At 55.1% G+C, this 25,069-nt stretch overlaps 1 protein-coding gene across 12 annotated transcripts in view; it reads left to right on the top strand.

The window, feature by feature from the left end:
• Positions 1 to 25,069, top strand: part of DYSF (dysferlin) — a 220,569-nt gene that overhangs the window by 136,454 nt on the left and 59,046 nt on the right. For all 12 annotated transcript variants that reach the window (XM_077766310.1, XM_077766308.1, XM_077766305.1 and 9 more), the window contains 8 exons: positions 1,884 to 2,065; positions 4,778 to 4,918; positions 5,795 to 5,824; positions 8,016 to 8,045; positions 16,592 to 16,693; positions 16,813 to 16,974; positions 18,042 to 18,207; positions 18,687 to 18,763. In XM_077766310.1, the coding sequence (XP_077622436.1) occupies positions 1,884 to 2,065; positions 4,778 to 4,918; positions 5,795 to 5,824; positions 8,016 to 8,045; positions 16,592 to 16,693; positions 16,813 to 16,974; positions 18,042 to 18,207; positions 18,687 to 18,763 (890 nt within the window). The remainder of the gene's footprint in view (positions 1 to 1,883; positions 2,066 to 4,777; positions 4,919 to 5,794; positions 5,825 to 8,015; positions 8,046 to 16,591; positions 16,694 to 16,812; positions 16,975 to 18,041; positions 18,208 to 18,686; positions 18,764 to 25,069) is intronic.

Here is a 25,069-nt window from a genome sequence, read left to right as displayed (position 1 = left end):
TCATTAAATGCACAGACGCCGCTGGGCCCTGCCAGGGGCAGGAGGGGAAGTGCTTGGGGCCCACCCTGCCAGGGCTGGTGCACGGAAGGGGGAGCCCCATGCCAGGGAGACTTCCACCCGGTGGAGGTGGCAGGATGGGTGGGCATGTCTCCTCTGCCCCTTCCCCTGTCAAGGGCCTTGTATGGCCCTCTTCTTCCCCCAGGATCAGGTTCAAAACCAATTTCCTTCAGGAAGCCCTCCAGGATTGACTGCACTGTGCTTTTGTGCCTAAAGTCTGGTTCCATGCGGGTGGCTACGTCCTGTTAGCCCAACCCAGCATTATTCAGCCAATGAATTCCCATAGCTTCTGCCTCCAAGTTAGGTCTACCCCACCCTTAAAACTAGCCCATCGACCAACAACCAGAATCTTGGACCCTACTCTTCCCATTAGCTAGACATCCCAGAGCCCGGCCTCTAGTGCTGAGGGTCTCTTGAGGCCACAAGGGGGTTAGGGCACAGCTGGGGCTAAACTATGAGGCTCAGAGGATGCAGGATGCTGCAGGCTGGAGCAGGTGCCAAGGGCATAGGGTGTGTGTTAGGGTGTTTGGGCTCAGTCCTCCCAGACCTCTAGCATCCAGCTGTCAGCTTCCTGCACCTCCAGACTTTCCTTTCCAAGTGCCTGGTACTTTGGGTCTTAAAAAATGGCAGCAAACTGGACCCTGCCCCAAGTCTGACATCCTAGCAGGAGAAGTGGAAGGTGCCCCTCCTCTGGGCCCACTGCCCGTCTCCCAAATTACATGCATTCAGTTCTGTAGGACTTTCTCCTGCACTGGTTTCCAAGTCTGGCCCTGGAAGACGGCATCAGTACCCCTGGGAACTTGTAAGAAATGCAAATTCTCAGGCCCCACTGCAGACCTGAGGAATACGGCTCTGGGGGTGGGGCCCAGCAGTCTGGGTAAGCCTTCCAGGTGATTCGCTGTAAGCTCACATTTCAGAGCCACTGCCCTAGAATCTTCTCTAGTGACACCCAACTTCCCTTTGGAAGCAGGCAGGGGGAATCGCCAGTGCGTGGGCCCCCAGCCAGCATGGCTGGGGCTGGAAGGCTGTAAAGTAGTTCGGGGCAGCAGGGAGCTATAGGCATCTCAGGATTCCTTGAACCCCACCCACTGCTAAACAACAGCTCGTGAGCCCGTGCACTTCCCTCTGTTGTCGTCAGTCTCCTAAGCATCAGCATCTCCACCAGAATCTTTCAGAGGCCTCATAACTGATGTCCCTGGTCCCTCCAGGCTGTGTTCCATGTGGCCGCCAGAGTGAGCTTGCTGAAATGCAGACCTGGGCACCTGGTCTGATGACACCAACAGGGTCTACTCTCCCTTCCTCGAGGGAGATAAGTCCCTCTCTCACCTCTCTCATGCATGCTGCACCTTATATCCACTCTTTAAAGTGCTGATCTGGATTGTGGTTTTATGGTTGTTTACATGGATTAGGTTTTTGCTTCAATTGCATTCTCAGCCCCTAGCACCTAGTTCCTGGCCTGGCATGTAGAAGGCATTCAATACATGCTTGTTGGATGAAGGAATGAATGCATCATCTGGGCACTTACTTCCTGTAGCTGGGCCCGGCCTCCAGAAGCCAGCCCAGGAAACAGCCCAGAAGGGGAGTTCTTTGCATCTCTGGGCCTGCTCTCCTGGACCTTGGCTCCATTTCCCCGTTGTGGCCCACTAGCTGGCCTTATAGAGACCTAGGTGGGGGCCCTGGGGAAATGAGCTCCCACCTGTAGGTTTTTGCTGCCGACCAGTGGCCATGACTCTGCTCCAGCCTTGTGGCCTGCATGACTCCTGAGCAGGCGACTCTCATGGTCTCTGCTGTGTCCTCCCTCCCTTCCCTGTGCCCGGCCCACACAGATCCCTACGCCATCGTCTCCTTCCTGCACCAGAGCCAGAAGACGGTGGTGGTGAAGAACACTCTGAACCCCACCTGGGACCAGACACTCATCTTCTATGAGATTGAGATCTTTGGTGAGCCAGCCAGCATCGCCGAGCAGCCGCCCAGCATTGTGGTGGAGCTGTATGACCATGACACCTACGTGAGTCTGCCTGCCTTCCTCCCTTGTCCCTTCACTGCCCATGCCCTGCCGGAGCCAGGGGGAGACCCCATTGTGAGGGCTACCCAGCCAGGTAGCCTCTTCCCTAACCCCACAGCCTACAGGGCGGTTAGAACTATTCTAGAGTAATTAAAAATGGATTGCTCACACATGTGCTGTGCCGGCAGCAGGGCGAGGGGACAGAACTGGAAAGGATGTTTTGGCTCTGGGTCAGGGTTTCTCTGCCTCTAGCCTGCTTGTAAGATCCCAGGCCAATTCCTTCTCTTCATCTGAGAGCTGCATTGACTCCACAAACATTTATCAAGCACTTGTGTGCTGGCCTGAGTGGCCCTGTCCTTGGGGTTCTCAGTCTAGGTGGGAGCCAAGAATCACCCACAGAGCAGGGGATCCTCCAGGAGCGCAGGCGGGGCCCTCTAGAGCCGTCCAGCAGATCCTCCTGCGATGCTGGGAATGCTCTACAGCCGTCTGTTCAGAATGGGAGGCCCGTGCCACACGTGGTGATCGAGCAGTTGAAAAGTGGCTATTTTTACCACTGAATTTTACCTTTCAGTTTTAATTAATTAAACTTTAAATTTTAATAGCCACAGGTTCTGGGCAGCACGGCTCTAGAAGATTCCGGGGAGGGAGAGATAAATGTGGGATGGAATATGAGGGAAGACTGGGGGGAAGACCCAGGCCCTGAGGGAAATGTGGTGAGGGTGTTGGGGCCAGGCACAGGGGCATTGCAGCATAGTGTGGGGCAGGGGGAGACTGAGGAGAGCAGAGGGCAGGCGGCGAGGAAGGAGAAAGGAGTATGAGGCCAGGGGAGGAAGGGAGTGAGGGGGCTTAGCAACATAAGAGGAGGGAGAGACTGGGTTGGCTGACAGAGTGTATAGCAGAGAGGTCCGGCCTGGGTTGGTGGTGTGGCAGCAGATACAGGGGAAGGGCAGGGTTTGGAAAATGTTTCCAGAAAGAGTCGCCATGGCCGGATGTCAGGTGCTCTGGGAGAGTGTTGTGTAAGCAGGGGGTGGGGCAAGGCGATGCTGTTTAAGGTGTCCCACCAGGTGGTGGTGGGGGGGGGGGGCCTGCTCGCAGTGGGCAGTGTGGGCCTGGGCTGGGGAGGCCCACCTGTGACCTCTTCCCTTGGCTCAGTGAGGGGAATGAGCAACTGGAGGAAGAGTCTGCTTGGGCCTGTCTGGGGAAGAGCACAGGGCCTGGCACTTTTGGGGCCGGGAGTGGAGGGAACAGGAGGACTGGGCTGTGCTGGGTCCCGGAACCAGGCAGAGGAGCAGGGGCAGTTCTAGAGCAGGGCAAGCCAGGAGGCCGGCAGCACACAGACTCTTCCTTCCAATAGCATCCCACCTCCTCTTTCACAATGTTGCTCCATCCCTGTCTCTCCCCTGCAGGCCAGTGCCGGGGAGGGATCCCAGGGGGAGAAGAGCCATGGCTTCCTCTGGGTGGCTGGGCTCCCAGGGTCCTGAGGGAGGCAGAGGCTGTGTGCATTGTTAACATAGGCAAATGACTCCGTGCCTGTTGGTAAATAGCCATGGCCTTGAGCTCCTGCTGGCCTGGCTGCTCAGGATCCCTCCTCCAACCTCTCCATGACCCAGCAATTACGGCCAATACCAGGGCCAGAGGGGCCTCCAGGGCCACTCCCAGCGTCGGCTGCTGTTCCCGCTGAGAGGTCGATGCTGGGCTGTCACCTGCTGTGTGGGTGTTCGTGCAGGAGCTTCTGGCCGCCCTGGGGCAGCTCTTTGGGATGTCCCCGGCGGTGGTGTGACTGCAGGCAGTGGTGCCCAATTTCGCTCTGGGTCTTTCCAGATGAGGGCCTTGGGCAACGCACTAGGGCCTGTGAGGGCTGCTGCACTGTCTGGCTGACACCCAGGTCCTGCCGCTGCCCCCTTGGGGAAGCTAATCACAAGGCTGGAATCACAGGCTGGTGAGGTCACAGAGCCCACGGCAGAGGGCCAAGCTTGGGCAGGGCTGTGGGTGACGGCTAAGAAGGGCAGAGGGTGGTGCGGCCCGGGGTGATGGCCCCTGTGAAGGCCAGAGGCTAAGAGGGCAGCGGAGGCCAGCAGACTGGAGAAGGAGATGTGCAGAGAGAATGAGGCAGGGCAGCAGAGGCAAGTGAGTTCCCTGAGGGGCCTTCCATGCCAGGAGGAGATGTGAGCTCTATCCTCTATGGAGTGGGAACCGTAGAAGGTGCCTGAGCAAGGGAATGATAAGATGAAAGCATCATTTTAACAAGACCCATTTAACTTGATGACTGATGACCGTTTCCCCAGCTGGAAATGGGGGAATTTAAAAGAGAGGCAAAAACCCTTGGAGATGTCGAATCCCTGCTATGCTGAGGGCATTGGAAAAATGCTGGGGTGTAGGGGTGGGGGGCTGCTACTCTGGTCTCTAATGGGCTCGGAGCTTGATTACCTTGATGAAATTGAGGTGAAGCCTAGTTAGACATATAGAGGGATATTCCACCGTGATGGGAATTCAAATCTAGCAACCGTGGCAGGAGGCCACTTGCATACTGTCCCCACATGCTTCCAAGGGGGGAGCAGAGCTCACCGTTCTGCACCAGGGGTCCGCCCTGACTCCTGAGTCCCTTTCTGAGCCTCCCAGTTCAGGAGGCTGGATACAGGTCTGGCGATTGCTCTGGGGCCACCCAGAGCCCGGGACTGGGAGATGCTGACTCTTTTCTCTTCGTGCTTGGTCTAGGGTGCAGATGAGTTCATGGGACGCTGCATCTGTCAGCCCAGTCTGGAACGGATGCCCCGGCTGGCCTGGTTCCCGTTGATTAGGGGCAGCCAGCCAGCGGGTGAGCTGCTGGCCTCTTTTGAGCTCATCCAGAGAGAGAAGGTGAGACTGGTTCATGTCTGGATCCAGGAGGCCCAGGCAGGGAGTACATAGTGGGGGAATGTGGGGGGCATGGGGAAAGGATGCCCCAGTGGAGGAGAAGGGGCTGCAGATATCCTTCTTCCCCAACCAGGGGCCTGAACTCAGTGGGGAACATTGAACAGTCACCTGCCGAGGATGGGGTTGCCCATCTTTTCTGAACCCCAAAGCTCGACATGATCTAACTATTGGGGAGAGTGTTGGAATCTGGACTGTGTTAGAATGTTTGAATCTTCTGGCCATTGGATGTATTTTTCTCTGGGTCATAAGTTGATGTGGTTCCTGGGTGTAGGACCTCTATGGTCTGGTTGGCGGGAGCTTAATTGTGATGAGGGCATCTCCATGGACAGGTACAGCCAGGACTTCTGTTCTGGTGNGAAAGGATGCCCCAGTGGAGGAGAGGAGGCTGCAGATATCCTTCTTCCCCAACCAGGGGCCTGAACTCAGTGGGGAACACTGAACAGTCACCTGCCTCGTACGGGGTCTCGCTGAGTGACCCAGGGCCAGCCACTTCCCTCCCATGAAGTAGGGCATTTGGTTTAGAGCCATATCTGGCTGCAATGTGAACCTCAATATGTCAGCTGGAGAGAAATAGGGCTACTCTGGGTCAGGTGTCGGGCTTCCCTGTGCAGTTGCTCACCACTTCCAGGTTCCTCTGAGGAGTCCCTAGTCCTGCAAAGAAGGGTCTGCAAACCCCTGTGCTGCCTGATCACTGACCCATCCCACGAGTGTCATGTTGTGGTTGGAATTGTGTCTGCCTGGCCAGGGCAGAAAGGAGGGGGTGATGGGGCCTCGGGTGACAAGCACTTGACTGAAAGCTCTCATTTTTCTGTACCCTAGCCGGCCATCCACCATATTCCTGGTTTTGAGGTAAGTCTTGCTTTTACCCTTTCTTCTTCTTCTTTTAAATTTTTTTGAAAATAGAGGAAGAGCGAGAGAGTGAGAGAGAAAGAGCACAAGTAGGAGAGGGGCAGAGAGAGAGAGGGAGACACAGAATTCAGAGTAGGCTCCAGGCTCTGTCAGCACAGAGCCCGACGTGGGGCTCGAACCCATGGAATGTGAGATCATGACTAGAGGCGAACTCAGATGCTTAACTGACTGAGCCACCCAGACGCCCCTTACCTTTTCTTCTTTAACTGATTGCCAGCCTCCTGGTTTGCAGTCCCTGCCAGGTTAGAAAGTGCTGTCAGGTGTACACCACTACCATCCTGCCTTCAAGCAGAGGAAGGCCTCGGTGGGACCACAGGGACCAGGTGGGCAGGGGCTGGGGTCCCTGCCCAGCTCTGGCCGTTCTTAGCCTTTCTTCCCTGAGAAGTCCAAGTATCACAGACTCTCTGAATGAAATGACCTCATGGTCACCTAGCCCAGTGGCTCTCAGCAGTAGGCATATTGGAATCCCTTGGGCAGCTTTAGATAGGGTGCCTGGGTGGCTCAGTCAGTTAAGCATCGGACTTTGACTCAGGTCATGATCTTATGGTTTGTGAGTTTGAGCCCTGCATTGAGCCCTTCCTCGGGCTCTGCACTGACAGTGGCATAGAGCCTGCTTTGGATCCTTTGTCTCCCTCTCTTTACCCCTGTGCCGCTTGAGCACATGCTCTCTCTTTCTCTTTCAAAAATAAACATTTTTGTTAGTATAGTGTTGAGTATCCCTGCCTGGGAGACCAGGGTTCGATTCCCTGATGGAGAGGCAAGACCCCCTTCTGGGAGGCGTGGGTGGCTCCGTTGGTTGAGCATCTGACTCTTGATTTCAGCTTGGGTCATGATCTAGCAGTTCCTGGGTTTGAGTCCTGCATGCACTGACAGCACAGAGCCTGCCTGGGATTCTCTCTCTCTGCCCCTCCCCCACTCCTGCTCATTCTCTGTCTCTCAAAATAAGTAAACATTAAAAAAAAAAAAAAAAGAATCCCTTGGGGAGCTTTAGAAGTCAGCAATGCTCAGGCTTCACCCCAGACCAAACAGAATACAATCTCTTGGGGCAGCGGCTGAGGCATTGGTATCCTTCCGTGCTCTCCAGAGGATTTTAATGAGCAGCCAGGGCTGAAAACTGTTGGCTCAGCTCCGTGGTCTTCAGTGCAGCTTCACCTGGGTTGTGATAGGAAATGCCGATTCTTAGGTCCCACCACAAACCTACTAAAGGGAACCCTGAGGGTGCAGCGCAGGAACCTGTGTGTTAATAAGCCCTCCGGGGGATTCCGATGCACGCTTGAGTTCCCAGAGTTGTGATTTAGACTCTCTTCCCCAACCCCTCATTTCCACCGTGACCCAGTTTTCCTCCCTCTGCTAGTGGTGGGGACTTCGTTCCTGCTCCCCTTTCTTCTTCTGGGGGTCATGGTGGAAAATGCAGACCCTTAACTGGTACCCCTGCTGATGTGATTCAAGAAGTACTGTTCTCTGCCAGACTCAGCTGCAGTTTTGAGAAGTGGTCATTTGGGCTCCGTTTGGATGCCTCTGCTTACGAGGCGGCCTATGCAATTTGCGGACAGTTCTTACCCTGCGGGCTGTCCTTTGCCCCTGTCCCCCAACTTCACCCTCTGCTTCCCCCCACCCCGCCCCTCTAGTTTTTCTCCTTCTCCCCCTCCTGTCCAGTCCAAGCTCCGGCTCTCAGGCCTGCCAGTCTCTGGGGATCGGAGCAGTTTCTTCTTGCCTCTCCAAGTCCACATGCTCCAGGAGAAACAGCAGCCCCAGGGGGTCGGGCCTGTCTGCTTCCTGGGGCTGCTGCACAGGGTCTGGGACCCTTCCCACCACCTGTCATTTTCCTTTCTCCTGTCACCTCTAGAGATGCCTGGGCTGGAGGTTTGTGCTTTAGCCCCTCCTACTAGTCTCTGCATCGAGACGCATCACACTTTCTCAGGGACCATGTGGAGGGAGGGCATGACTGGAAGCCTAGCACCCTTACCCTTGATGGAAGGCGGGTTCTGTTGGCGTCTCTTAGGATGACATCTGGTGTGCGGATCTCTGCCCCAGCCTAGCGCTCCTTGTCACTAACGGTAAACTTTTACCCTCCCTTCTCTCTTCCCTCCACCAATCTTCTGCATGTGGACTATCCCATGGTGCGGCCCAGGTGCAGGATACATCAGGAATCCTGGAAGAGGTGAGCTGAACCCTCACAGCTGTGGCCTGGAGCTGGGAGGAGGAGGGCAGGGACAGAGGGAAGGAGAACTGCTCCCGGGCAAGTGCCCCAGAGCCTTCTGGGTTCCTGGTGCCCCAGTGGGCATCTGCCACTCAGAGATCTGGCTGGATTTCCTTCCCCACCCTCTGCGGATCCGTGGCTGCCTGGGGTGTGTCCTGGTGTGATTTTGGCCCCAGAAGGCTTGCTGCCCTGTTGGAGGCCGGATTCACCCAGACCTCCTGGCAGAAACACAGTCTCATCTGGCTGAGTACCAGGTGGCATGTTTTCAAGAATAAAACGTTCATAAGGGGCCAGAGTTGTCAAGGAAGCCTTTCTGGTGAAGGTAGCATGAGCCAGACGTTGTTGCAGGAAGACCGGGAACGTGTCTTGGGCCCGTGGGGCCAAGCACCAGTTTAGGACGTGGCTGCTTTAGGGGCTGGTGAGGTCGGGGATTCCTAGGTTTCGGAAGGAGATTGAGGTTTGCTTCCAGAGGAAGCAGGGCTCTACCCTTTGCCATGAGGGCTGACAGGCACGTTCCCTTATGGCCTCCTACACATCTGTGAGCAGGTCCTGGGGGTGAGTGGGGGCAGAGGCCTGGGCAAGAGGACAGGAAGGAGAGCCCTGGTCAGACGGACTGGGTAAAGGGCAGCCACTTCCTGCCATCAGGGAATCCCCAGGCTGGGAGCGGACACCATTTGACATTTTCAGTGCAATTTGGACTTGAAGTGCAGGGTCAGGATGTGGGATCCGCAGGCCCCGCGCCCCTTACCTCACTTCCTTTTGCTCCCAGACCGAGGTGGGGTCCGCCAAGTGAGCTGGCCGTAATTAGGCCTGACAGGCAGCCTCCTGCTTCTGGCCGCAGTTGCGAAAGACTGCCGATTTGGAAAGGGGAGCGGAGCCCTGTCCAGGGAAGCAGCACGGAGCCCTTTCTCTTGATTGAGAGCGCTCTGTGGCCAAAACCCACAGCCTGCTCTGAAGAAGACCCAGCCCAGGGATGAGTTATTAAAAAAAAAGTTAAAATCCTTAATAACTGGATTTGTAATATGTAACAGTGAAGGCTCAGATTCCGAGAGCAGGGATCTGGCTGTGGGATCACTGTCAGGAAGCAAATCAAAATTTGCCGCTTTGGGGCCAGACCCTGAAGAGAGCCAAGTGTCCTGCTGCAGAACCAGCCAGGCCACAGACTGAGGCGGGGCCTGGGTCAGCAGGGCCAGAGGACAGCAAATCTTGGGGGTCTGCTGGGCACAGGGCTGGGCCGAGTCAGCAGGTTCAAAGGGTCTGAGGCCCGGTGGGCTGACTGGAGGAGCAGCTGGTCCAGGGAACAATCCCCGAAGATGATCTTGTGGACCCCTTCTTTCTCAGGGGCCCCTCCGCCAGCCCTGGGGCTCCACAGCTCAGCCGCTTTGCCTGCACTTATAGGCTGAGCCTCATGCCAAGGTCTTATGTCCTATTTAGTTTTGAGGGTCCCCAGGGACGGGATAGGGGAGGCTAGTCCAGCTGCGGCTGCTGTCCTGCAGGAAGCCCGACACCTTAGCTTTGTGTCTTTGCTGTGGCCGAGCTCCTGCCAGTATTCTCCCATTCAGCATCCTCCAGACTCCCGGCCTGATCCCCATGCAGAGTGCTCTGCTTTCCCTGAGGACTGTGAGAAGGCCCAGCTGGCAGCGTGGGCCACTGGCCACAGGGGCCTCCAAAGTCTGGGAGCAGACAGGGCAGATGGTCTTGTTAGGCGGTGTGTGGCGGCAGGGGGGTGTGGGTTTGGGGAGCAAGGGGCAGGACCAGATAAGAGGCTTCTGTGACGCTGAAGTATGGTTTAAGGATGGCCTTTCTGCATCCAGAAACATCTCATGCCTATGTGGGAGTGTCTGGGAATGGCATGTGCCTGTGCTGTGCTGATGGCTCCTGTAGCAGATGGAGGATGGTGGGGATGGCTTCCTGGAGGAGGTGACGCTGAGCCAGCATCGGAAGCAGGGATTGGCAGACAGGGTTGGGGAAGGGGTCTAGGTGGCAGTGTTTGGGGCTAGGGTCCTGGCACTGCCTGCGGCCAGTTTGTTGGGTGACAGGATTTCCCCTCCCCCAGGCTTTATGCCCATCTGGAGCAGTCCTCTCTGGGGGGCTCTGGTGGGGAACTGAGTGTCTTGTCTTGTGTCTTTGAGGCTGTGGTGACATCTGGGAGACCTGGGTTCTTGCAGAGAGCATGGGTGAGGGGAGGACTTCCTTCCCCAGCTTCCCTGTCTGTCCTTCTGTCAGAGTAGAGCAAGAATCCCCCCTCTTCCCCTCTTCCTGAGCCTTGCCCGTTTTCGCCTCTTCCCGCTCTCCCTTCCTGTTTCCCTCTTCCTCTGTTTGCTCCTTGGCCTCTGGCTCCCTCTCTCCCTCCTTCTCCCCGCCTCTTCTGAGCCCTCTGTCTCGTTTCTTTTCCTTTTTTGTCTGGAGAACAAAGGCGGTCCGTGCTGCCAAGGGGAATGAGTTCAAAGAAACTGCAATTTTAGATTTCCTGAGAACTGGAGAGCGTGCACATGCACGTGTGAGTGTGTACGAGCGTGTACATGCGCAAGAGTACACACATGCACACACGGGCAGTGGAAGAGGTGGAGGCTTCCTTAACAACCAGGGGCCCCAAGGATGCCTAACATGTGCAAAGAGAGAGATCCCACCTGGGGTGGGCTGGGACTTGCAGATTTGACCATTGAAGAGGGCATGGTTCAGAACCTTGGTTTTGCTGCTTCCGTCCTGCTCCGTGGCAGGGGATGCCCTGGTAGAAGGGACTGCATGCTCCGTGGATGTTTTCACCAGGGGCTCAGGGGGCCAACCAGATGTCACTCTATCCCCTTCCAAATCCTGGGTATGGCTTTGAATCTGAGATGTACACAAGGTACTCTCCCGCACCCCCAAATCCACTAGAAGGAAAATTCTGGTGTTTTGCAATCAGGAAAATAAACCCAGTGGTCCCCCCATCCCTTCTTTCCCTCCCCCAAGGCCTTAATTTAAAACACTGTTTTTCCTGGGAAGTGTAATTAGAGCAACATGTTGTTCCTAACGAGCTGGGTGGGGCAGGCAGACAATGGAGCCCTCCCAGCATGCCTGGCTGCCGCAGGGAGCTCCCCTCCCCTAGGAGCCAGGATCTGAATGTCCAGAGGGTCCTCTGACTGTGCCCTGCTGGGTGAGGTGTGTGGGGGGCGGTCTATGGACTACTGGTAACGGGACACCCTAGGTGGCTGGGGGAGCTCAACCCTTCCCTCAAAGCTGCCCTGGAAATGAACGTCTGTCTCGTGTGGTGGCCCTAGGACCTGGGAGAGGAAGTCCCTCGCGTGCCTTGTTCTCAGCTCTCTGTACTGAGCTGGCCTGCTGGACAGATAAATTTTGCTCTGACAGGGGAGAGAGCCTCACCTATCCTTGGGTTCTTGTCCCCTTGATCTGAGGCAGCGCAGGAAACACCTGCACACCTGTTGGACCCATCAGTGGAGCAGCCCCGGGGCTGCCCTGCTTTCAGGGTGGGTGGGGAGGGTGACCAAGGAAGGGATTGGTCAGATGTGGCTTCATCTAATTAGGCTTCTTGTATGGCTGCCCTTGAGGTCCGTGGTCCTCAGAGTACCTGTCTCACCTGGCACAGTGAATTAGGACGTCCTGGTGACACTTTAAGTCTACATCTACCCCCTGCCTGGCAATGCTGATATGCTTCCCCAGATATGCTTCACCACAGCCTAGCCCCACTGAGAATCTCTGTCCTGAAGGAAGTGTTGAACCCCTCTTGGTTGGCTGGACCAGGAGGAGATTGGGAGACTCAGGCTCAGGAGTTGACCGTCTGGCCAGGGCCATGGGACTCTCTCACAGTGAGGTGTCAGAGAGCAGCCAGGACCTTGGGAAACTGGGCCATAGTGTCACTTAGAGGTAAAAGAATCTGGAGAGTAGGGTGGTAAGAAGTTTCTGGAGTGACTGGGAGATTTTCTGGAGGATGGAGAACTTGAATGAGGCCCTTTTAAAGATGTGTTAGATGAGCACTGAGTGTTATGTGGAAACTAATTTGACAACAAACTATTTGTAAAAAAAAAAAAAAAAAGATGTGTTAGATTCAGGAAGGTGGGTGGTATGGGAAGCCATTGAGAGGGAGCGACAGGCAGGCACTGGGGAGGGGGTTGGGGAAGACCCACGAAGCAGCCTGGCGCAGACAGGAGTGCTGGGAAGGAGGGGAGAGTATGCTGGAGTCCTTTTTTATTCAACCATCCACCCACCCATTCACCCCTCTGCTCCCCCGCCCCCAATTACTCACTCATAGTCCTGCAGTCATGGGACAGGGGTCTCAGCTGTGGTCCCTGTGTGCAGCATTACGGGTTTAACACAGATGGCACCAGGTGGTGTGTCTCCCAATGGGAGTGAGTCACATTGCTGTGGAAGATTTACCTTGAGCTCAAGACACCAGGGAAGATTTAAATGGAGATCTGAAGTCTGACTAGGATGTAGCCACATGAAGTGGGCAAAAGAGCATTTCAGACAGAGGGGCCAGCACCTCCAGGCGTCCAAGGTAAAGAGAGCGTGCTGCCTCCTGCAACCTGCTAGTGTTGAGAAGGGCCAGTGTTGAGCATGTAAGGGGAGGTGGCTCTCATCACTCACCGGGACCCCGGAAGAGAAGGCTATCTAGTGAGAGGCGAGACCAGGGAAGTCAGAAGGAGCTAGAAGATGAGGGTCCTGGAGGTCGTGTTAAGGAGTATGGGCTTCATCCTGAGTGGCTGGGGAACGCTGGATGGGTTTGAAACAGAATAACATTCTTAGAAAGTTCTCGCTGGCTGCAGAGTACAGCATGCTTTGGCTCTTGGGAAGGGATTTGCAAAATCAGAGGCTAGACTACTTAGGGGGGTGCTGGTGAGTCCAGGCAAGAGAGAGTGCAGGTGTGAACCAAGGGAAGGAGAGCGGTGGATGGGTAAGCGACAAGTTTGGGAGACAGAATCACCAAAGCCCCAGGCAGCCAGTTGGACATGGTGATGTGGGGGAAGGGAGCCAAGGGTTGTGCAGGGTTTTTTGGCTTGGTTGTCAAGGTGGGTGGTGGGGCTGGCTTCTGGGAGAGCAGGTTTTGAGGAGAAAGTTAGAGAATCCAGTTTGGGACCAGTTCAGTGTTAGGGGCCAGTAGGGCACCCAGGGGAACTGAGCAGTGAGAGGTTGGGGTTGTGGGTCTGGGGCTTAGGGGAAATGCCTGGGGGCAGAAAGCCCAGGAGAGGGCTGGGCACGGGAGGAGACTCAGCCAGCAGAGCAGGGTGGAGAAAGTGAGGGGCAGTGGAGAGGAACCAGAGATACGGTTTCAGGAAGAAGGCCAAGGTCAGCTGGCAGGATGCGGCTGAAGGAGTGGGAGAGACGGGAGCCTGCCAGTGGCCTTTGGGCTGAGCTACAGGCAGGTCATTGTGACTCTGGACAGAGAAGTTTCCAGGGCAGGAGTGCAGGGGGACGAGCTGAGTGCGCTGGGCAGAGGCCCTCATGCAAGCGAACTTGAGAGGCGGTGGATGGAGGCAGAACTTTTCAGGGAGCGAGAGGAGAGGGAAGGAGGCTGCCGGAAGACGCAGAGAGCAGCTGGGGATGGATCTGGGGGACCATCTTTAAATGGGGAAGGGAAAGATCCAGCAGACAGTGTGAAGATTTGAGGGGACAGGATGGGACAGGGTCAGGGAACAAGAGAGCCTTTAGGTTTAGATGTACAGGGCTAACTCCATAGGGGGGGTTGGGCAGTGCAGTGTGCACAGCACGGAAGGGGACAGAAGATGGTGGTGACAGCCTGCAGGCTGGGAGGGGGATGGAGTGCAGAGGCAGGGATACTGGTGACAAATGGCAGGGAGCAAAGATGTCCCTGGAGCCCTGGGGACAGTGAGGTGAATGGAGGTAGCATTGGGATGAGAATGGTGTCCTGACGCCGTGCCGAGGAAGCTGCCCACAGACACGCCTCTAATGACTGTCTCTGCTTGTTTCTCCCTCCTGCTTCCGCCGGGCCTGGCGCTCCACAGCTGTGTGCACCTGCCTTCTTCCTCCAGGGCCTCCTCCAAACGGTACCGGAGCCTAGCCTTCTTGGTTCTTGTTTCCTGTCCTCCTCATAAGCAGGTTCCTGAAGATGGGGACCCTGGTCCTCCTCCTGTAGAGAGGAGCATCACCACGGAGCTCAACAGAGCCGGGAGGAAGGACGGAACATGGAAATGAGGGACGAACAGGAATCAGAGGGACACTGTCCAGAGTTTGGGGGCCTGGACAGGAATGTTCTGGGCAGGGGAATATAATAATGGGTTTTCCTGGCGATCTAGAGAATGTTACAGGCATGTGAGAAAGGTTTGATCTTTCTGCCTCCCTGATCCCTTTCTTTTGGCTCNCCCCACTGAGCTGGGCATCAGCCTTAAGCAGGCCATGAACAGACCGTGAGCAGGCCTACCTTTCTTTTAAAGGGCCCTGCCTCCAGGGCAGTCCCTGTGTGAACTGTGAAGTGCATATCACCCCTCCTCCTGACAGCATTTGTCTCTTAGCCGGTCAACAAACGCAGGTGCCTCCTACACCACACTACCTGCGCTGAAGGTCTGGAGCAAGACTGAATTCCTTCACGTTATGCCCTCGTGACACAGGGATAGTTGTGAATCCGGTGTTGTTCTGAGAGATGCTTCTGGTGGCTTGGTTCTCCTCAAGTCACCGCGGGAGGTCAACAGCGCTAATGGTGAACACAATGGTACCGGCAACAATAACGTAATCCTTACAGTCACTACAGCTTACTGAGCAGCTCCTGGGTGCCAGACGCTTTATGTTTGTTCCCTTATTGAATTGTCGGAGCAAGCTCGTAGGGTATTGTTATCCCAGATCTTCATATGAGGGTAATGAGTCATAGACGTTGAGTAATTTGCCCAAGGTCAAACAGCTAGAAAGCAACAGGGCTGGAACTAGAACTGAGGTCTGTCTGATTCTAGAAATGAGCTTCTTACTGCTGCAGGTCAGAGAAGTGTAGTGTCCTCAGGGTGTCACCAGGCAGGAGTGACAGCTGGGGTTGGTTGTGGCAGGAGGAAGCCAGTATGTTTCAGTGCTCCAGCTGCTCCCACCGTCTACATCAGAGTATTTGTACATGCACCATCTTTTAAGAAGGAACTCAAAGCAAGTCACTTGGAGGATTAATCTAGTGATTCTATTGTTTATTAAATGAGATTACACAAGGCAAGCTCTGTGAAGTATCCAGCACAGTCCTTTTATTTATAGTAACATTTCCTGAGTGTCAAGGCCTTCCTGTATGGATGTGTAGGTTGTGCACTGCACAAGGGCACTGTGTCTCAAGAGATGCAATTTCCAGTGCAGACATCACATATTTGTATTTATTATAACAATTTTCCAGTAGGTGGCAGTCAAGTGTCTTGTACTAATAAACTAGTAAAATATGACGATTTTCTGACATGGAAGTAGAGTCTTAAGAAAGGGACATCTTTCTTTAATTGTCACAAAGGTGCCACATGGGCTAGTAGACCTGTCCAGGGTTCACGTGAACCAAGCATTCTTCTAAGTGTTGTGTTAACTTCTTCAAGCCTCACACTAATTGTTAGAGGTTGGCAACTTTTAATGGCCATTTTATAGATGAAAAAATTGAGCCACAGAGAGATGAAGTAACTTATCTAACTTGGTAGTTGGTGGAGTAGAGCCTGTGTTGCTAACCATTGTGAGACGTGGTAGTTTACTCCACAGTGACCTGCCTGCCTTGCCTCTGCTGCTTCCTCATGTATTTCTTTGTGATCACTGAGGATTCCTGCCCAAGTCTTTCTGTCAAACCCTTATAGGCAGATTGACACGTGCTGTCCTCATCTCTGGTCTGTGGAAGCGAAAGAGCCTCCCCAGCAGCTCCCTTCAGTGCCTGTGAACGATGGGCACTTCTGTCCCCTTCTCCTGTTTGTGAACTCTTTCTGGCTCACAGAGCAAGCGTTCTGTTCTCATGGTGGCCAGAGGCGAGAGGTGGGGGGTGTGGGGCTGGCAGGTGTTGGCTGTGGTGTGGGGGCTGGAGCTGGGACACCAGGGTGGATGGTATGTCGGGAGGGTCGGAGCCTGCAGGCAGGACAAGCAGACTAGCAGCGGGACGGTATGTGGTCCTCTCTGGCACCAAAAGAGGCTGGCCTGGATGCGCCGGGATGAAAGTGGGCTCTGTGTGTGTGTGTGTGTGTGTGTGCGCGTGTGTGCATGTGCGCATGCGTGGTTGTGTGTGTCAGGGACGGGGAGACCCCTAGCAGCTCACTGATGCATCAGAGACTGCATATTTGAGGAGGGGTGACCTGGGGTTCATTTGGAACAAGGTAGCCTGAATCCTGGGCCAGGCTGCTCAAATTGTGATCCTGGCGAAGATGGTGCCTGCCAAAAACTGACTTGGTTTTCTCATTTTTGTCTGCCCGTTTGCCTACTTGTGTGCCTCTGCCTCTCTGTTTCTGTCTCTCCATGCATGTCCTTCTTTCCGTCTGGACTGTCCTTCCCTCCCCCCACTTTTCTTTTAATCTCTCTGGCCTTCCTCCCACCGTTGTCTTTGTTCTACCTGCCGCCCCCTGCAGTCGGAGGACACAGACCTGCCCTACCCGCCCCCTCAGAGGGAGGCCAACATCTACATGGTTCCCCAGAACATCAAGCCGGTGCTCCAGCGTACCGCCATAGAGGTGAGGCTGGGGTGGGGGCGGGGGGAGGGGGCGAGGAGGAGGCAGCCTGGCTCTTCCCCCTGTGGCCCCCAGCCTTTCCTGGGCCTTTTCCAGCTGCTCTCCTCACTCTGTGTCCCCAGATCCTGGCATGGGGCCTGCGGAACATGAAGAGTTACCAGCTGGCCAGTGTCTCCTCCCCCAGCCTTGTGGTGGAGTGTGGGGGCCAAACGGTGCAGTCTTGTGTCATCAAGAACCTCCGGAAGAACCCCAACTTTGACATCTGTACCCTCTTCATGGAAGTGGTGAGCCTGGCCTCCCTGCTGTCTCCTTCCTGAGTCCCGGTGCCTAGACTTTTCTTCAGGGCCCTGGGCAGCTCCGGTGTGTGCGCTGACTCCCAGTGGGATCCTGGCTAGGTCGTGGTGTCTCCCCTGCCTCATCTGTCTGTGAAGATGGGGAAGCAGAGCTCATGCTCTCCTCACTGGGAGAGTGGAAGCCTGTGGGCAGCCCAGATGGGGGCAGCTCGCTTCTTCCTGCCCAGATCCCGAGTGCACAGAAATCCTAGGGACCCACCGTTCCCTCCAGGTCAGGTCTCAGCCCGCTGGAGCAACCGACCCCCAACCCCGTGCCCACAGGGCTTCTTCTGTGGTTCCTCCAAACCTTGCCTGCCTGGGTCCTCTCCCAGCCTTGCTGTGGGCTCACCTCATGGCTCTCAGGCCCCCAGCCCTCTGCAGCTCCCCGGGCTGCCTGGGCCTAGTGGCCAGAGTAAGGCAAGTCTGAGGAAAGGAAAACGGTTTGCAAGATGAAAGCACTGTAGAAATTCCAGGCCCAGTGGCTGTCAACAGGAGCCTCCTCTTGGCTGAGCCAAAGCCGCCACCGAAGGAGAGCATATAAATTATTTCAAGTTGTGTTCAAAGTGCTTTTGGGGATGGGGTGGGGAGGGGAAGAATCTGGGTCTGTGAGCCAACTCTTGAGTATCCACTTGGGGGGGACTGTCTGCAAGAAATGTTGAGTCCTGGGCCAACTTCTCCCTTCTTCCCCTCCCCGGCCAGTGAAGGTTCAAGGAAAGTAGACTTGTAACGTTGGGCTGAGCTAGATCTGTGTTTGGAAGGTAAAGTTGTGGGCAAAAAGTCAGCCTCTGTGTACAACATACAGGAGGCACACAGAAAAGGTGTGTGGCTTCTGGTCCCCAGGCCAGCACCTGGGCTCGGCCAACCACCGCTTTGGATTTATGGCTGTTGGGGGTTATGGGCGGGCTTATGGTCGTCCTCCACTTTTTGAGCTTGTCCTGTGAAGGAGAGCCCCCCTCCTCTGAAACCTCCCAGAGATGGGTGCAGGCCACTGCCCAGCGCTTCCCTCCTGCTCTGCCCAGATGTTGCCCAGGGAGGAGCTCTACTGTCCCCCCATCGTGATCAAGGTCATTGATAACCGTCAGTTTGGCCGCCGGCCTGTGGTGGGCCAGTGTACCATCCGCTCCCTGGAGAGCTTCATGTGTGACCAGTACTCGGAGGAGAGTCCGTCCCCTCAGGGTGGCCCAGGTAGGGGTGGGGCTGTTGACGGAGAGGGTGGGGTCGAGGGGCTGGGGCAGGTGGGGCTTCCCAGGTGAGATGTGTCCTGAGGCCTTCCTCTTACCAGGACGGGAGTGAGAAGTGTTTCTGCTCAGCTGACTGGAAGGGTGGGCATCTTGCCTTCCTCAGGGCATCTCCTAGCTCTGGGCTACTGAGAGGCCAGGGCTGCAGAGGGAGGATGTAGGGGAAGAGTTGAGGGAGAGAGAAAGGCATGGATTCCATGGGATGAGGAGGGAGAGAGAGAACTGGGGAGACAGAGAATGTGAGGGAAGGTGGGAGAGACAGAGGGAGAGGGAAGAATTGGGTGGGAGGAGGAGAAAGACACAGACTGAGAAGTGTGGAAGGTGGAGGGCCTTTTGGCTCAGTATCCTGGGTGAGTCTTGTGGCTGGAGAGGGGCGAGCCCCCTGAGGGAGGTCCACTCAGGCCTGGACGTTGCTCTTCCCTACAGATGACGTGAGCTTACTCAGTCCTGGGGAGGACGTGCTCATTGACATTGATGACAAGGAGCCCCTCATCCCCATCCAGGTAAGATGAGAACTGGGCTCCCTGGGAAAGACATCGGCTCCATTGGCCTTGCCTGCCCCTCCCCCTCCCCTCCTTATCACACAGCCTCTATCAGACATCTCCCTCCCTGGTGGCTGGACACCGTACAGGTGGAAGAACCCAGATGTGAGCTTTCAGTCTGGTCGGGATCGGGGTGGAGGCGTTGGGGAGGTCTGTGTGGGGTCTCCTGGGCAAGACCCAATCATTTTCCCCAAAGCATGAAAAAAAAAAAAATGGACCCTCTACCTAGGGGGCCGTGTTGAGGCTTCTCCCCTCAGGTTACTCTGGAAATCATGGTGGGGGCAGCAAATAAAAGTGAAGAAAGATGGGAATGAGTGACCAGGCAGTCTTGGGGTGCTCTAGCCCCACCGTCTTATATCAGCCACAACCCTCCATAGGGGTAGATTCTTCTGTGGGCTCATGCTTGGTGGCACCTTGGAGTCAGCTGAAAAAGAGGGGGCTGTGTTCAAGCCAATAGTCCCTCTTGCCCCATTCCCCTCCCCCCCCCACCTCCAGGAAAAGAGAGAAAGAGAGGGCAGGAGGGCGATCGTATTCCAAGGGAATCCAACCCGGTGGGCAGGTAAGAGGCATCCTTTTGCTAGGTACTCAGCAACTTAGGGCCAGCCGGCGACCCAGACTCCAGTGCCAAACAGAATGGCAGGAAGAACGTGGCATCTCTGACTGAGCAAGGGGCCCTCTCCCCACCTTGGGCCCTGGGCTGCTCTAGTTTCTGGAGGGCCAGGGTCACCCAGGCCTTCTCACAGTGGAGATGGAGAAAGGCCTCACCGTGAGCACTAGCCTTGACCTGCGTCTATTCCAGGTTGTCTCCCCCTTCCCTGCTTTGCATGATACTGGTCACTCCCCTGGCGCCTGGGGTTGGCTTCCCAGAGCTTCCCAGCTACCCAGAGGGAGAGCCTTCCGCCTGTGTAGACACTTCTAGAAAATTGTGTCCTCAGGCTCTTGGCCTATTTATTCACCCAGAGATGGCATCCCATTTTGTGAGGTTCTGGTTTCTTTAAACCACCAAACAAATACTGGCCTTGGGAGCAAGAGAACACATTGGGGTGCTAAGGTGGACTCGGGACCCTCCCAGCTGCCCCATCACGGGTTTTCCCTCTGACACGTGGGCCTGGTTTCTGCTTCTTTTTCACTCGTGCATCTTTCACCTTTCTGCCACTTCCACGGAACACATCTGCTGTGCGCCTGGGCCTCGCTGCTGCTGAGCTGAGCTGAGGTCTTGCTCTGTGGGTTCTCTGATGCTAAGAATCCTCACCAGCACCACGCTCTCTGTTTCTCCCACCTCTGTGACTCTCCGGGGTACTGCCCACCATCCTTTCCGCCGGGTACACCTTCTGTTCTTCTCCTGGTTATCCTTTAAGACTCAGCTTAGGTGTGATCACCTCCTTCCAGGATTCATCCCTGGCTCCTCCTACCCCTCCCCCTCCCCAGCCTCTTCCTGAAAGTCTTGTCTGTATCTTGGTCCCTGCCTTTGCCTTAGGTCCTGATTGTCTCTGCAAGTGTCAGCACCTTCCCCAGACCAGGCTCAGGGCAGTCACTGGGGTGCATTCCTTGTGTGCCCAGCACAGGACTGGCTTTAAGGAGGTGCTCGGTGAAGTCTACCTGGATGGGTGGATGTGTAGGTGGATGGATGGATGGATGGCCTGTCTACTCTCTGTATGGGTCTAAGAAGGAGCTTCTCTAGACTGGGAAAACCCAAGTGGAAATTTTGGATGGCCCTACCCAAGATTCAGCTACGTGTACTGCTACTGGCCTGGGTGGGTGTTTGCAGCCGAATTAGGCAGATAATTAGCCCCAAACTCCAGGCTGCCCAGCCTTGGCTTCTGTTTGCCACCCCCTCAGTGGGCTGTCTGAGTCTGTGCGGGGAAGTGCAGGGCTTGCCCAGCAGGATTTCCGTTCTGTGTGTGCTGCTCAAAGTGTCTACAGACTTCAGATGGGGAGGGACTATTTTGAGTCCTGCTGGCTACGAGCACAGCCAGAGGCAGACAGTGAGGAGGCCCAGTCTGGACGTCCTCCCCGTGTTGACCCCGGGGCTGGGGTCTGAGCCAGTGCAGGGTCTGTACTGTTTGTGGGAGCACATGGCTAGAGCTGCCGGCCAGGCAAAGGGTGGGAAGCTGCTATCTGGGCTCCTGGAGGCGTGTCCACACGAGCACGAAGAGGGCCTGGGCTCACAGGGCCTCAGAGGTGGGCTGGGGGAAGGAAGAAGTGAGGCCTGCTTGCTCCGATGGAGGAGGCTTGGGCCTTGCCCTCATTCAGCACCCTGTCTGCTCAATAGGAGTAGGAGACATAGTCCTACTCTCAAGGAACCTCGAGGGCAGCAGGGAGACCAGTCCTGGTCTCCAGGAAGCCCTGGTCTGATGGGGACTTGGGGAAAACCAATTTTGTGTTATGTTTTTCTCTGAGATCCATGGATTGTATTTGGCTGATCAGGAAATCTTTTGCTCCCTCCGCCCTCCCTGCACACCCCTTGGCACTTAAGAGGACCAGCCATGCGGAGGCATATGTGGTGTGCCCAATAATTCTGGCTGGGCTTTCATCCCTTCTCCCCTTCCCCAAATAGAAGTCTGTGCCCTCTGGGGGCTGGAGGGACAAGACGTCTGGCAGAATTTGGATTTTGCCTGGCTCTTCTTTGTCCAACCCCTGTTTCTCAGCAGCTGGTTTCATGCTCACGGTGATGTGATCCTCACGGCTGAGCTCGCTAGGTCCTGGCTGTGGACTGTGCTCAGGACTCCTCCCCAGCTTCAAATATGCTCTCACGAGATCCGGCTTCTGTCTTGGTCCCTTCCATCCCCTTTCTTGGTTGTACATTCTCTCGGCTGATGATCCTCCTTATCATCGGCTCATTTCCGGCACAGTAGAAATATCATCTCACGCTCTTTCTGATGTTGTCATTGGGCTGAAATTCGCAGCAGAGAGTTTTTCAGGTTTCTAGAAATGTTTGGTTTCTGTCAGGAGTGGCCAGTTCTAGAGACGGTCCACAGTGTACCTATCAGCAGATCTGTCCACTCGGCCTTGTAGGGCTCCTAGGTTAGCACCCGTCTCAGGGTGAGGAGGGTCCCATGTGAGTAGGTGCCTGGCCTCTTGAACTCCCTTCTGGTGATCAAGGCTAGGAGGAGATAGGCTCACAGGAATTAATTCCTCAGTTTATTCTTGGTTTGTGTGCCTATCCTTTGTGTAGATTTTAGATCCATAGCTTGGGGGTGGGATAGTGTGTGTGCATGTGTGTGCGGTGTATACACATGAGTGTGTATGAGACGTGGGGGAGACTGGGAGCAGCTGTGTGTGCAAGCTCTGGAAGGTGTGTCTAGACTCAGTAGTGGTGTTGCAGGTATCATGGCCTTGACATTAACATTTTTATTTCATTCCATTTAGTGCTCTGTTTTAAACAAGGGTATATTGGAGCACCTGGGTGGCTCAGTTGGTTAAGCCTCCAACTTTGGTTCAGGTCATAATCTCATAGTTTATGGGTTTGAGCCCTGCATCGGGCTGTGTGCTGACAGCTCAGAGCCTGGAGTCTGCTTCAGATTCTGTGTCTGGCTCTCTCTGTCCCTCCCCTGCTTGCGCTTTGTCCCTCTCTGTCTCAAAAATAAACAAAATGTTAACAAAAATTTAAAAAGGATCTCTTAATTTTCTCTGGTTATAAATACATGTTAATTATATAAAATTTGGAAAACACAGGATAATTATGAACAAATAGGCATCATCTCCAATCAAGGCACGGTCTGAGTGAACTGCTACCAACATATCCTTCTCCACCCTTTCCTTTCCCCCTGGGCTTCTCTTTCTGTCTGTGACTCTGAATCAGACTCTGTTTCTCTCCTGAAAACAAAATTGAGATCTCTCTTTCCTAATCTGCTTTTTCATTAAGCTGGTTCTTGGTGTTCTGATTAAGATGAGGGGGAGAGAAAGAGTGTGCAGGACACACCTGGAGCACACTCCCCCTATCTCTTGCAGCGGGTCTTGAAGCTCAAGGTAGAGGTGGTGCTCCTGCCCACCGGGCACTTCACCCACCTTGCAGGCACTGAGATGCCCCTGGAGTCACCCGATCAAGGATGACTCTTGCTCATCATTCTGAGAGCCCACCCTGGGAAGGGGATCTCCTCTGTAAGTCTCCAGAGAAGGAAAATTTCTGGGTCTGGGGGTGGGGACTACATGCATGTTGAGGAGGGATAAAGAGAGAGGAGAACACTCTGAGATTTTCACGCTGGTTGGGAGAGAGGAGACGTGTGTAGCTGGTCTCTTACGGGGTGCTTTATCAGCAAGGGACAAAGACCGTGGACTGTCTTGGGCCTGTGGGTTGGCATGGGCTGGGTGATCAGGAGAGCTTCTGGGGAGGAGGTGGCCAGGTAAGAGAAAGGCTGTAAAGGCTGGTGGAGTTAGAGCAGCAGAAGGGAGAGGAGAGCTTTCCTGGTGGGTAGAGGAGTAGGAGAGAGGCTTGGCAGTGGGACTCTGTGTGTGTGTGTGTGTGTGTGTGTGTGTACGTGCATGTGTGTACGTGTATGCACGCGTGTATGAGGTGGGCAGGTAGTGGAGGAAATGCAGGCCGGTGTGGAGAAGGCATTGGAAGGTGTGAAGACCTCCTCCCCACGCTGTGGGTGGGGTGCTGAAGCTGGCTGCTCCCCGGCTCCCCAGCTTGGGCTCATTTTGAGCCTGCTGCTCCAGTTATAGTCTCTGGGACGCCGTGAAGGTGGCAACGTGCTCCCAGAACTGGAGCGGCAAATTATGCCCGAGTCCCAAAGGAGAACGTGTAATTTCGGAAGCGGGACCAGATCTTTGGAGCACTATGTTTAGCTTTATTTTTTCTCCCTTTTGCTCTGGTGAACTGCCGGTTCCCCTCTCACCTTTCTAAAAACAAACTGTATTAAAAATAACAATAAGGCTTCTGTGAGGCTCAGGATGAGAGCAGGAGGGGCAGAGGCGGCCCCGGGGGTTGCGTGGAGTTCATCCAGTCTATGCCAGGGGTCACGCCACATCCAGCAACATGTGGCCAGCCCCCCAGCACCATCCAGCGGCCTGGCCTGGTGCCCACCAGCCCTTCTACCCTCCTGCCTGTGCTTCTGGCTCTGAACAGCCACAAGGCTAGTTTAGGGGAGGCGAGGGTCTCCCTCAGGGATGGGCCCGTGGGTTCTAGGACTCCCCTCCGGGTCTCAGCTGTCCGGGTCTTTATCCTGTCTTTCCTGAGCCCTTTCTGACCTCCAGGTGAGTGTGTCTCCCAGGCTCTTTCTGCCAAGGAGGGGAGGGCTGCCTGGGGCTCAGCCTCCTATAGAGTCTCTCAGAGCCCCCTGCTCAGGGCTCAGAGGCAGAGAGGGCTTAACCCTGGGAGTCTGCGTCCCTGCTGGTCTCCTGAGCCCTCCTGCCTTATTTGCCCCCTGCCCAGTGCCTGCCTTCCAAAGCTGAGCTATTTGCTTTCTTGAATGTGCTGTATTTGATTCCTTTATCCCTTTCCACTTCTTAGAAAAAGTTTATTTATTTTGAGAGAGAGAGACAGAGAGAGCTAGGGCTAGCAGAGATAGGACAGGAAGAGAGGGAAAGAGAGAATCCCAAGCAGGTTCTGCATTGTCAGCACAGACCCTAAGGTCGGGCTTGAACTCACGAACTGAGAGATCATGACCTGAGCCGAAATCAAGAGTCAGATACTTAACCGACTGAGCCTGGTAGGCTCCCCCTGCTCCTTTGCACTTGTTATCCTCTCTGCCTGGAATGCATCTCCTGGCTTTGTTTACCTAGACTAGTACTCATCCACCCAGAGCCCCATCACCTTCTCTGGGACCATTGGAGTGGTCACTTGTCTCCAGTCCTGACCTCTGAGGCCCTCTGGACCCTGCAGCCCAGGGATTCACACAATAAAGTATTGAGTCACAGAACCAGAAGATTCCAGGCAAGGATCTGAAGCCAGAAAAGGATGCAGAAAGTTCTAATATAGCAGTGGCGTCTTGGACTAAAAGACTCATAAAGCCCCCCTTATAGAGATTTCAGGGAAGCCGTATGATGCCCTAGCTCTTGTCCTTGAAGAGAACAAACTCAGAAACATGTAAAGCCCAAGCAGGGGTTGGTGTAGTTCAGCTGTTAGAAGAAGCCATCAGGGATGATGGGGAGCTTGGAGTACGTCTGTGATGGGGAGGTTTGAAAGGCAGGGAGGGCATTGAGGCAGTGATGCCAAGGGTAGTGAGAATGCAGCAAGAGACGGGCATTGGCTGAGCCCTTCTGTGTGCCTCACCTTGCTGGGTGTGCATGGCCTGCATCTCCTCCATGCTCATTGCTGCCCTGTGA

The sequence above is a fragment of the Crocuta crocuta genome, unplaced genomic scaffold, assembly GCF_008692635.1.
Source record: "Crocuta crocuta isolate KB4526 unplaced genomic scaffold, BGI_CrCroc_1.0 scaffold113, whole genome shotgun sequence".
In the NCBI taxonomy this organism is placed as follows: domain Eukaryota; kingdom Metazoa; phylum Chordata; class Mammalia; order Carnivora; family Hyaenidae; genus Crocuta; species Crocuta crocuta.
This window is presented reverse-complemented; position numbering and strand designations above follow the sequence as displayed.